Source organism: Camellia sinensis, chromosome 6, assembly GCF_055761805.1.
Source record: "Camellia sinensis isolate YWXY chromosome 6, ASM5576180v1, whole genome shotgun sequence".
Lineage (NCBI taxonomy): Eukaryota > Viridiplantae > Streptophyta > Magnoliopsida > Ericales > Theaceae > Camellia > Camellia sinensis.
The window spans coordinates 87281238-87293797 of NC_138966.1; the positions used below are offsets into that span (position 1 = coordinate 87281238).

Below are 12560 nucleotides of genomic sequence, written 5' to 3' on the forward strand. Positions count from 1 at the left end.
CTAGGTAGTTTTGACCATTAAATAGAGAGGTGGTGATTTTCAGACTAGGGTTGGGGTTCTCAGTCATGGTAGTAGGTAGAATGAGACTCTCACTTTTCGGTGTTTGAGATGAAGGGGACACACTAGTGGAATCTGTCATGGATACAATACTTGGTTTGAGATCAGAGGACGACGAGGACGAGGGCTGAGACGAGCGACAAACTGCGGGAGAAGCTCGACGAGCGACGAACTGCGATGAAGATCGACGAACTGCGATTGATGAAGACGAGCGACGAACTGCGGGAGAAGATCGACGGGCTGAGACGAAGACGAAGCAGATGATGATGAGGGCTGAAGAAGCGGAATGATGATGATGGCAGAGACGAAGAAGAAGCGGAATGATGATGATGGCAGAAGATCGATTCAGCAGATGATCCAACTAGGTATGCGTTGAACCCTAGCCCTGGAGGTGATGCTCTGATACCATGAAGCTTGGGTAACCAGCTTAGGGTATGATGAGATATCACCCCTTATTTATAAATGAAGATTTAGGGTTTACAAAGAAGACAATTACAAGATGATCCCTGAGTGCGTAAAAAATGATTACAAATCTTAGAGACTTTCGGCTAATATAATATGCTCAGTGCCTTTCGGTGATTATAATATGTCAACATGTATGACATCTATCTTCTAATTAGTGCATTATTGAATTATTTTCTAGAGTTTAATGTACTTTCAAGAATTAATATTTATAAACAATCACTATATCATTTTTTATAAACAAATTGAAAAATAAATTTGTGTTCTTAGAAAAGAAAGAGAAAAAAACATTTAGTCATTTCTACTTAATATTACCTATGGACTATGTTTTACGGACTCTTCAAAATAAATCAAATATCTGTATCATACACCCGACACTCAGAAAAGGGTATGAGATATGTATCGGATACTTTTCAACGGACACTTCTTTTATAATTGTATAGAACATTATTATTGTATGTACATATTGTTGCATAATTGCTAGAAATGCCTTTTTGACACTGTAAGTTACATATAGCACTATTTTATCTCACATACTTGATTAAAAATATAAAAATATGATATTTGTTTGCTGAGTTCGCATATCCTTAAATTTATGGTTTGATGAGTCTGACCTCTAGATGCATACCCGCACCCGACTCTATGTAACATAGCCGATGGAATGGTCAAATTCATCATTGACACAAAAATGAATGATTTTGTGCCCAAAATTTTGTGGATACCCTTCTATGCTGACAATTATCTTATATGGACTAGAAACTTGTGGGTTGTACTCAAGGTAAATGCAATGAAATGAAAAACAATTTTCAAGTGTTCTCTATGATCATGAAGGTAAATTGCAGAAGATGGAGAGCTGTTTTCTAAAGATTACCTTGACCTCGGAACATGGGTTTGCCAATTGGTTGTGTTCCACTTTTGATTTGTTGTACCGCTCAATTATTGTCTTCATGCTGGTAAAAGTAGCATTAAATTGTGTCAGATGTGTTATGTAGCATGTAAACATTTAGTTTTCAAGATTTATTACATATTGTCATGCATTTGTTGCAAGAACATATTATGGTAAAAAATAGACATTTTGAAGTAGCTACATAATTTTGTAATAGTTACTGATATTTCTAGGTTTACATTATGCTGCACTTGCTTATGAGAACCAATGTTTTAACATTGTTTCAAGTTGCAACTACCCAACTTTGTCCGACAGGGAAACTGAGAGTGCAAATGAACATGTATCTCAAGGATACATGTTTTCTTCTCCTCTCATTCTTTTTTCTTCCTCTTAGACACTTGTGAAGTTATGAGAAATTAACTAGTCCAATGACTGGAAATCAAATATGATACTAATGAGAGAAATTTATAATGTGAAAGCTGTGGGGCCATTCTTGGTGCAATGGTAAAACGTCGTACTGTCAATCACAAGAAGCAAGTTTGAGTCTGACAGGATCAACTTTCTGCAAAAGTGTTAAATCTAGCCAATTTATCCATTCAAACACCCCATTTTGCTAGACTAGCATGGAGTAATGGAAATATATGAGCTGCACTTGTTGAAGAGTAACATATGTTGTTACATTCTTTCTTATGTTCCCCTTAGCACATAATTATTAACTTCTTTGTGTCACTTGTAGTAGGGACCATTTCTTAAGACAGTCAAATCTTAGTAGTACCTACTTAACAGAATTATTGGAAGTTGAATTGATTTTCACAATGATTCATTGTTGCTTTGCACATTGAACAAATTTTAGTAGGCTCTGCTATATCGAAGACGGTTCATCATCTGTTACAATTCTTCTAAAAACAATTGGCTATATTTTGCAATTCTAGCTAATTTTATAATAACTTAATCCCTTAAAGGTATTTCTTTGTAAGCCACATGGTCATTGGGTCATTACTATTTTTTTTATTTATAAATTTAATAAAAAATCAATATCAAGATCTACATGATTTTACATATGCAATATGGCGGTAAAAAGATGTGGATCATTATGTCTTTTTGCCTATATCAATCAGGTTAGTGCAAGGAAAATGTGTGTACACAGGTCCTTGATTTAGGAGTAAAGAAGGAAGCCACGTGGTCATGATTTTCCTTTCCTTAAAACTGGTTTCCTTGCCGATTGAGAGTACTTAAATTAAACTGCCCTATAAAGGGTTAGATGTTAGAGCTAAGTGCATCTAATAGCCCTACGGAGAATAAATGGAAGGCATGTCTTTGAACAAATAAGGTAAGGAAAGTCAAGACTACCTTTCATAAAGAAGAGGAGCTGTCCTGTGTCTGGATAACTTACTGGTGAGAAACGTCTTAGGACAAAGAATGCTATTACAATTAAGTCGTAAAATGCTTGGGGTTGGTAAATTTCGTATTGATGGACGAAGAATGTTTCCCTAGTGAGTATTGAGTACTAAAGAATACTAGTTCCTTTTTACGTGAAACAAAGAACATAAATATATATTACTGTATTGATTAGGGACTAAGGAGAGATTGCAGTTGGTGATCCTTTGTAGGACGACCTGGAAATGTTCAAGAGAAAAAACACTGGCAAGTGTTGGGAAGTTAAATTATTAAAGCCATTTCCATGCTAAGATGCCTATGACAAGTATGAGATGCACAAAGAACTTGCACCATATTTTGATTATAGACTGCCATAAGCATGTGTGATGGAGGTAGTGAATGAGATTTGCTTAGGACTATATTTTGAGTATATGGGGCTTAGTTTAATGAATTTTATTAGACTTTTGGATAGTTGAATTGTCTAAAAGGATTTCCATGCCTCTGTCCTTGGAAGATTCTGTGTTTTTTCTTCATCCAATAATGCTTTGGTAACCAAACTTGGGTACTGAATTTTGTATATCATCTGATGTGTCACCAACGTGTTGGTATGGGCTCCACTGTTCATATCTTATACACGTATTTGTGACACATCATATGCATCCAACAGTTGGTGTACAAATTTGGTCACTATAGCACTACTGCTTTTCACATTCTTTCATTACTCCTCTCTGTACTTCCCATTCTCTGCTTCTTCTCTGTCTCCATTTCTACTTTTTCTTCCTTAATACTTCTTTACTTCAATGTGTGCATCAAGTTTGGTACAGATACCAATGCCACTCTGAAAATTAAGAACAAATTTCACTCCTTTGATCCTGATTTGTTTTAAGGGGTATCACTGCCTTTGCTCTCTGGAGTAGAATTCTCCTCAGCTAGGGAGAATTGATGGAGATCCTAATGGTGGCAACAAACAAGAGTTTTGAGTTATTTAGGAGTTTAAATTTGTTTAGGACTTTAATCTGAGTATATTTATTTATTTTTATTTTTAGCGTATATATAGGGCTTAGGTTAACGAATTTTATTAGATTTTTGGATAATTGAATTGATTAAGCATCTTCATACCTCTCTCTACTCGGCAGATTCTCTGTTTTTTCTTTCTTTTCTTACTCTCTCCCTCCTTATCCCAACAGGTTCCACATCGATATGTAGTGCTTGAAATGATGATCTCATGAGGTAGTTGTTATAAACAAAAATGGGGAGAAATAAATTCTAATATAAGTATTTGAAAATTACTGGGTGGGATACTGACTGTTGAATTTCTGGTTAAAATTGGTTTAAACCAAGATTGGACCTTGAACTCCTCTTTCATGTTTATTGTGGATAAAATAACCCTATGCTAAATTAGGTTTTGTTTCAATGTTATAGGTACTTTGGGAATAATAGATTACAAATTCAGAAAAGAATGTCGACAGGAATAAGGGGAAGAATTTCTGGAAGCTGATACCAAAAATCTCTGAAAATTCTAGGAATAATCTCAAAGAAGTCTTGTGAAGTATCCAGGAAAATGGTTGGATTCTAAATATTGTGGGGCTGAAATGTTCCCATATTTTTTTTTCAGTTTTCAATGCCAATATTCTCAGTTGGTCAGGTGTTTGAACTAGATGTACCATAGGTGGGTTAGTAAGGGTAAAGATCTGTGGCCTGTGAAGGAGATAATTCAAAGTAGAAGAAACCTTCATCATGCTCATGTGGCTATGTAAATCTATTTTTAACCGTTCTTTTTGTACCTTGTAAAACCAATGAAGTAGCACCTTCCATTGTGTTTGCCTATATGTTGAGAAAGCTATAAGTCCTGAGAAAGGGATGACTTGGTAAAGAGTGGTAGCCTGGAAAGAAGATACTTTGAAATATCACTCTTCATGATGTAGCCCTGTTTGGTGCAGCTTATGGAGCTGCTTATATTCTTTTATTATTATTAGTTTGGGAATCTGTATCAGATTGTTCGATACATCTTATGCTTACAAATTAAGAGGCAAAAAATAGTTTAAATAAGCTGAAAAACTGATTATTGAGAAGGAGAGGGAGAGATGTTTTTAGCTTATACTTTCTGATTATCAGCTTTCAGCTTGTAATCAATATAGTTTGTTGTCTACATATCCATTTTTTGTAACCCCCCCCCCCCCCCCCCCACCCACCCACCCACCCACCCACCCACCCAACAAAAAAAAAAAGAAAAAAATTAAAATACAGTTTATTGTCTTTTTGGACTCTTACTCGTAATAGTTGAATTGAACCATAAATCTTTGGTGTTATATTTATCTTACTTTCTGATGCAACTTTGAAGCATATAATGTATTCTACCAACAGGTATGTGATATTCACTGCATTCTAATTATGTGGTCATAAGTTGCTCGGTGATTTTCCCAAGCTCTTCTTCCGGCATCTTTCCTCATGTTCGATCATATCGTAAGTCTAGTGATGAGGTCTTCAAGGCATAAAATGGAATCTATCAACAGATACAGGGGCTTTCTGCAACCTAAATATTGGTGATATGAAGTTGCAAGGTACTGCCTGCAAGGTTTGACCTATATAATTTATGTTTTCTCACTTGTCTCCTTTGGTAATGAAGTAATATTTTATTTTGATGATTGGAGCGAATTGGGAGTATTGAAAAATGCAGTGTTCACACTTAAAAGGTGTAGAAAACTAATGGAATGGCTTAAACATTAACAAAACCTATTAAATGTTTAATTAGGATTTATTCTTGATGGTTCCCAAGTGATGGTACAATTAAAAGTTGGTCTTCCTCATCACTTACTACATGTTCCTTCTAATAGATTCATCCATTTATGGTTTTAACATTAACAAAACCTATTAAATGTTTAATTAGGATTTATTCTTGATGGTTCCAAAGTGATGGTACAATTGAAAGTTGGTCTTCCTCATCACTTACTGGATGTTCCTTCTAATAGATTCATCCATTTAAGGTCTGTCTTAGTCGCTCTCATGTGCTGATTGGATTTTGCCTAGTGATCATTTCCTGTTCACCCTACTTGCACTTTCAAAATGGACCCAATCTTTCTCAAAATTGTCCGAGCCTATCTCTCCCAAGTCACTTTTTATTGCAGTGTTGTGCAGATCTGAGAAAGTAAGACTTAAAATTTGTAGTTTGCCTGTTTACTCACCTTTAGGCACTTAGGGGGCGTTTGTTTCATGGGATTGAGGCATGGGATCTCTATGTCCAACAGATTCATCAGTCCTTCATTTGGTTAGAAAATAGGTCGGATTAATAATCAAATAAACATCATTTCTAGCCAAATAGTTCAAGGACTAATAATCCTAGGACTAACAGTTAGTGTCATCTTTATAGAAAATTAAATTTCAGTTTGTAACATACAACTTGGATGAAATTGCAGTTAAACTTGTGATACATTTTTTATTTTATTTTATAAATTTTAAATTTGAATCTTCTATTTACATCTAAGATCAGTAAGGTATCTGTGCCTCTCTGAATCCAAAATAAAAAATGTTTTGGAAGCATAATTTTTATTGCATAAGAAGTTATGCATGTCTAAAACATAATGTAGTTATCTCTGTGGATAAGCCTTGTTAAATGATCAAATATTTCAGTTTTACATCCCTCGTGTAGAAAAAGATCGTAAGTTTTGGCTTATACTTAACATGTGTATTAGAAGACACTTGGATGGGACTGAGAACGTATTGTGATGAAGTAACTTGTCTAGAAAGAGACTGATGATATGCTTTACAAATAAAATAATATTTGCAGATGACAAATCAAAATATTAATGGAATTCAGCTCATGCACAATACTATGGTACTGCATACAGTCATCACATATACATACATATAAAATGCATTCACATTCATACATCCTCCGATCCATTATATTGATCCCTCTAAAACAACTAATACTGAACTAAAATAATAGGCACTAATGGTAAAATAAGATGTTGTGTAATACAATTCTAGGATTATCAGTACTGTCATCCCTATAAATGTGACTGTATATCAACATCCATACATCCTCAGACCGATTATACTGATCCCAAGTAAAAGATCATGCTTCAAAAACTAGTCTGTGGAATTGTACACATAAAACTTCGTAGTTAGGTTCTTAGAAGTTTTATGGACTTTTACACAAAGCATCATAATTGGGTTATTAGAAGTCGTGTAATTGCTTGACTAGAATGGGTAATATTAACATTTTTTCCCAAAATACTAAATAGAGGGATACGAAACACCAAATACTGCTTATTGATTGTGATTTCAATTGTGAGAGAGTGCATGCTTTTCATTAAATTTTCTTTAAATACTTGGGATTTAGGATACATATTGGCTAAGATCTGAATCACAATTTTAATGACAGAAATCTATAGCTGTCCAATTACTTGAGTTATCTTTCAATTACAATTTGTTGGAATGCATCTAGACTTGAGGGCAGGCACTTACTGTAAATTTTGCCAAAGGTTAGGTCTGCACCTTGTCTACCCTTCCCAAACCCTCATCTAATGGGGACTAAACTGGTTGTACATCTAGACATTTATGTCAAAATGTCTTTCAATGTAAAGCCACGCATAAGATTATCAGGAAATGGCCATAACACATAAGGAGCGTAATTAGTTTTTCAAAATAAAAGGATACTCGGGCATTGTAATGGAACTCAGCCTCATCTTGTTTAGGAACTAAAAAAAACGACTCTAAGATGATAATCACCTTATTACATTATAACAATTCTACTACGTAGTACTTCTGTCCAACCACACTTAAAAGTTTGTGGCGTACCACATTGCTCTTACCATTTTGCATATGGAATCAATCAACATTCTTGGTATCATTCATTCACAAAACTCCTGATGTGCATTACTTTAATAATATTTACATACATGTTTAGTTTTAATTGACACATTTATAGGCATGATTGCCTATCTCTATTTTGAATAGGGTTGTGAAAGTAAAGGTGGAAAATGTTTTTCAAACGAAATGAGACATACCAATCTTAACACCATTAGCGCCATTGTCATTATTACTACCACCACCACCTTACCAACACCACCACTACCATCGCTGCCACCATCACTTCACCATAACCACTGCCACCATCACCATTGACACCACCAACCTTACCACAATCACTGCCTCCGTTACCCTACCATCATCATCAAAACAAACAGTGACACATTGTCTAAATAGCTTTTTTAATGGTAGGGTATGAGTTGAAGATAGTGTATATAATCAATGGTCACTAGACCTATCAATAGTTGCACAATCATTCCCTTGTGGCTGTAAGACGTAATGATCATGCAGCAAATGGCTTTCGTGTCAACCCCGCCCCCCCCCCCCCCCCTTTTTTTTTTTTGCAAAGAGACTAAAGTTTGTGTTGCAGTGCTAGGAGGCTTGTTAAAATGATATGAGATTTTTGGGCATTTTATTGCAGAATATGTTTTAAAATATACTATAAACTCAATCGACTTATATTTATCAGAGCAAAATGTTGTGTAAAGTTGAATGCTACATTACAATGTAAAACATGGTGGGAACCACCTCTAAAATATACACAAGCCACCTCTTGAATCGCTTGTATGATGTCATAGAGACCTGTCCTTTCATTAGCCACCATGAGACCGTTCGATTGAAGTCCATGTTTCAACATTCCTTTTCTCTATTACTTGTGGATGAGCACATTATGGCTATTTTGGTATATATGAGATGTGATATGCATGTTTTGATGCTATTGTTATTTGATTACTGGTTTCATGGGAGAAGCATTGTGACCACAATTTGAGATATGCTTTTGTTACCAAACTAGGACTCTTTGCAAAATATAGTGGTTCTGAGACAATATGGGGTTTTGTGATACTTGTTACTTATGGATAGATGTTTCTTTTATATTCATAGAATAAATAAATAGGGCTGCTATTAGCACCTATCTTTATTCATTGGACCCTCCCAATTCTTTGACTTCCATCCTAAACCCTAAATTTTAATAATATTTCTTTTAACATCCTACTTAATACCAAATTTACTCCTATTCATAATATCATCACCCAAGTTATACACACCCACCTCATTTGCATACCCTCTCCATCAATGACGAACGAAGATCCCTCTCCTCCAACAAACTAAAGAATAACGAACCCTCTTTCTCTTTGATTTATTCGAAACCCTAAGCTCATTAATAGTGAAAACACTATTGCATCTCATCTGAAACTGAACAACGGTGAACGACGGTTCTTCAATTTTATATCATTGCATTTTTTTTCAAACTCGTATGAAACTGAGAAGCAGAGTTGTCAGAAATCTATCCTCCAACATATTAGGGAAAGAACCCTCAATTGAATGACAACTAGGGAAAAAAACCCTACAAATGGAAACCGTTCAGAATACCAGTGTTGAACAAAACATTACTATTCGGATCCCACTTTTAGAACTAAATGTTTTTGTTCAATATAGTGTTATCGAACAAAATCTTAATAGTTAGCAAACAAATACCGAACAACCTCAAACAACAAAACTACAATCGAAAATGACGAAGAATCATTAATTCAAGGATCAAGAAAATAAATAAACTTACCAAAGCAATGTCAATCTCATTTGAGTTGTCATCATTCTCCAATGTTGGACTTATCTAAATTGTTGATTTCTTATATCAACGAATGGTGAAATCAACGATTGGTGACAATGATTTGAACCAACGTCTTTAGCCCACAGTAATAATGATTTGGAATGTCTCAGAATCACTAAAAAAATGATTTCAATTATATCACACATGGTCCTAGTTACTTTTGGGGATGAGGTAGAAAAGAAAATATGCTACAATCAGAATATCGATTTAATGACTTCGAAAGAATTGAATAAGGAGTTTTATGAGTTGAAATTTTCATTTACAATTCTACATTGTTGCAATAAGGGTGCTCTCTCTCTCTCTCTCTCTCTCTCTCTCTCTCGCACGCGCGCGTGCGGGGACACACATCCATTCTTTCAAATGGATCAAGTTTATCCTTGTGTCATTACTTCACATTTTAGTCTTATTTGTAACTTGTGATGACATCAACCCAAAAAAAAACGAATAATAATAATCAAATCAAATAAATTCCCTTTGTATGTCTTTCAAATGGATCAAGTTTATCCTTATGTCGTAGAAGACAATCGCTTGATTTGTCCCAAATCCCCTTTGTATGTGTTTTTTCTTAACACAAAATCCTTTGTGTGGGTGTCTTTTGCCCTAATCCCATGAAGAAGTTATGGAAGATGATGATGATGATGATATTGAACTCTTCGGTACCATTTGGGTTAGTAACTATAGTTCATAAAATCCTTGTTAAGACAAACTTGCCATGTATTAGAGGTTTTATATACAATTTGAAATCTTTATATGACACTTTTCAAATAATCATCACAGTTTGCAGCACCCTCACACAATCCAGAGCATACATAGGCCCATTGTTTGTCATATTGATCCTAACTCGAGTAGTTATCAAGTCAAACAAGCTTAGGTATATGGTTTAAATCCAGCTTTGTACTTTGTTAGCCCCTTGCATGTTTTATATGGTTTGTGAGTGTTTGAATAGATATATATATATATATATATATTTTTTTTTTGGGGGGGGGGAATCTCATTAGCCCTATTTAAGGGAAACATCGACTTTTTTTTTTTTTGGAAAAAAATGTACATTAATTAAATAAAAGAAACAAAGTCTAGAGAGGGCTAAGCCCTCTCATACATAGTTCTAACCATGTCGGCCATAAGAAGAGGCCTGAGTGATTCTGGGGGTTCATCAAACACTATCAGCTCAATTGCTTGTTTTGCACCTAGGTGGTCAAGTGCATCAGTGCATTTGTTCGTTGGACGGAGAGTGTGTGTGACAGAGCATTCTGTGCGCTGGAGCAAAAGCTTGGTGTTCTCCACTAACACTCTATATGGGCAATTTTGCAGTTGGTCTTCTTGGGTTGAAGTCTGTATCTCCTTAAAAATTGTGAATTTTTGACAATGGTGAAAGTCCCATTATGCTTGTGGAACTAGGATATCACAAAATAATCTAATGTTTTCATCACCATTGGATGTGCTTTCTTGTTTGGAGCCTATTGATGTGGTTTTAATCATGGATAATATGATTCTGATTCTGATTTTGATTTTGATTGGAAACTACTACGTGCTCTAAAAATATGAAGCCGAGTGCTATGGAAGTTCGGCTGAGTCTAGGTGGCAATGATATGGAATTGGAATTAGAGGATGTCCTAATGATTGATATGTAAAGTTAGAGGTGCTCACTGGGCCTATACTGGTGGAGAATTCTCATGATTAATAAGTCTCAAACAATAACGACGATCTAGTAGCTCTCAACTAGCGTAAGGAGCTCCATCATCCTTTCTTAGACATTAATGATTTCTATTATGTGAACCGAGTATAAAATTGCACATTCGGCAAAAAAAGAACCTCCAAGCCCATTACAAATGGGCCCAAGTCCAACCATGCTCATTGCTAACTAGGCCCACTGGATTACATAGGATTGGTGCCGAGTAAATCCTTACGCCGACTAGGTGACACGCCGAGCACTTAATCAGACAATCAAACATTCATGCTGAGAAATAGATGCAATTCGGCAGGCGATAAGGTGGGCTTAATCCATCCCTTTCCAGAGTTGTAATGAGAACATAGGCCTTGACATTATGATGATTGTGAAGGAAAGATCAAGCTACATAGGAATTATTTGCACTAAACCTCTATATAAAGAAGGTAAATGGAAGAAGAAAGGTATGCACACCAAACTGCTTTATTCTCTCAATATCTAACCTATCTTCTCTCATCTAAAATCTGCCTTAATCGTTGGAGTGCTAATTCTGGCACCCCCGACTGAAGTGTTTCTTTGTTTCAGGCACTAAAGCGAGGATTCAGTTAAGGACTGTTTGGATAAAGGAATATTATAAAATCACCCCTCACAATTGGCGCCGTCTGTGGGAACTCCCTTCTAAGAAAGCCAGTCAGCTAGGGGGCTTATGTGGGTGCATTCTACATCGCTCTGTGAGAGTACCACATTTCGCCTTATAAGTTGACTAATTCCTTCTAACTGGCAAAAGGCCTTTTCTTAAGGGAAGAACAAAGCTATGAGGGTACGCCCAAAGCGGACAATACTATACTGGTAGGGGGTTGGCTCCATCTGTGAAGAGAGGGTTGAATCTGTAAAGGAAGGCTTACCTTTGACAAATTAAGATGATCACATTCATAATTTAGTGTTGCAACTATCTATTGATAGGAAACTAATACAAGAGTAGGCCTGGCCTCAAAGGTGCTCCAAGAAGAGTTCAAACCTCAAAGAACCTATAAATTGCATGAAATAGGTTATTATGAGACAATTTCTTCTCAATAAATGTAATATTCTTGGAGCTCAAGCCACCAACAAAAAATTTCACTTATTTAATTGGCTTAGTCTGTCAACTATTGAAGTTCAAAAGAAGGAAACTTATTCAGAAACCATGAATATTGATCCACTAGAAACTTAAATGAATACAAGCCCGACAAATACTTGTGATGTTAGCATTTTCCTTATCCCGACTAAAACAACACATGATCCATTGCCTCGGCCTAATTGTGTGATACCTTTTTGGTTCTCTCATGCTTGGTTTGCTAATAGGTGCACGGGAGTTTTGTGGTCCTCAATGTGATTTTGGCGTCCTTTGAGGGGCTTAGGCAGCTTTTCAAAGATGTCAATGTCAACCATACATCCATTTTGTGCCCCAATTTTTTTCTTAGAAATAATTTGAC

At 35.6% G+C, this 12560-nt stretch overlaps 1 protein-coding gene and 1 long non-coding RNA gene across 46 annotated transcripts in view; one reads left to right on the top strand and one right to left on the bottom strand.

The window, feature by feature from the left end:
- LOC145792755 (uncharacterized) overlaps positions 1-12560 on the top strand; it is a 95881-nt gene that overhangs the window by 52973 nt on the left and 30348 nt on the right. For 8 of the 34 annotated variants that reach the window (XR_014332583.1, XR_014332560.1, XR_014332577.1 and 5 more), the window contains one exon: positions 4205-4787. This is a non-coding gene — a long non-coding RNA (uncharacterized LOC145792755). Of the gene's footprint in view, positions 1-3969; positions 4013-4204; positions 4788-5146; positions 5541-11305; positions 11553-11673; positions 12334-12560 lie in introns of those variants that run through there. The other 26 variants (XR_014332563.1, XR_014332566.1, XR_014332565.1 and 23 more) reach the window with 11 other exon arrangements.
- Positions 1-12560, bottom strand: part of LOC114304089 (MADS-box transcription factor 23) — an 80545-nt gene that overhangs the window by 29325 nt on the left and 38660 nt on the right. For all 12 annotated transcript variants that reach the window (XM_082874132.1, XM_028249264.2, XM_028249263.2 and 9 more), the window contains exon 3: positions 1391-1469. In XM_082874132.1, coding sequence (XP_082730258.1) covers positions 1391-1469 — 79 coding nt within the window. The remainder of the gene's footprint in view (positions 1-1390; positions 1470-12560) is intronic.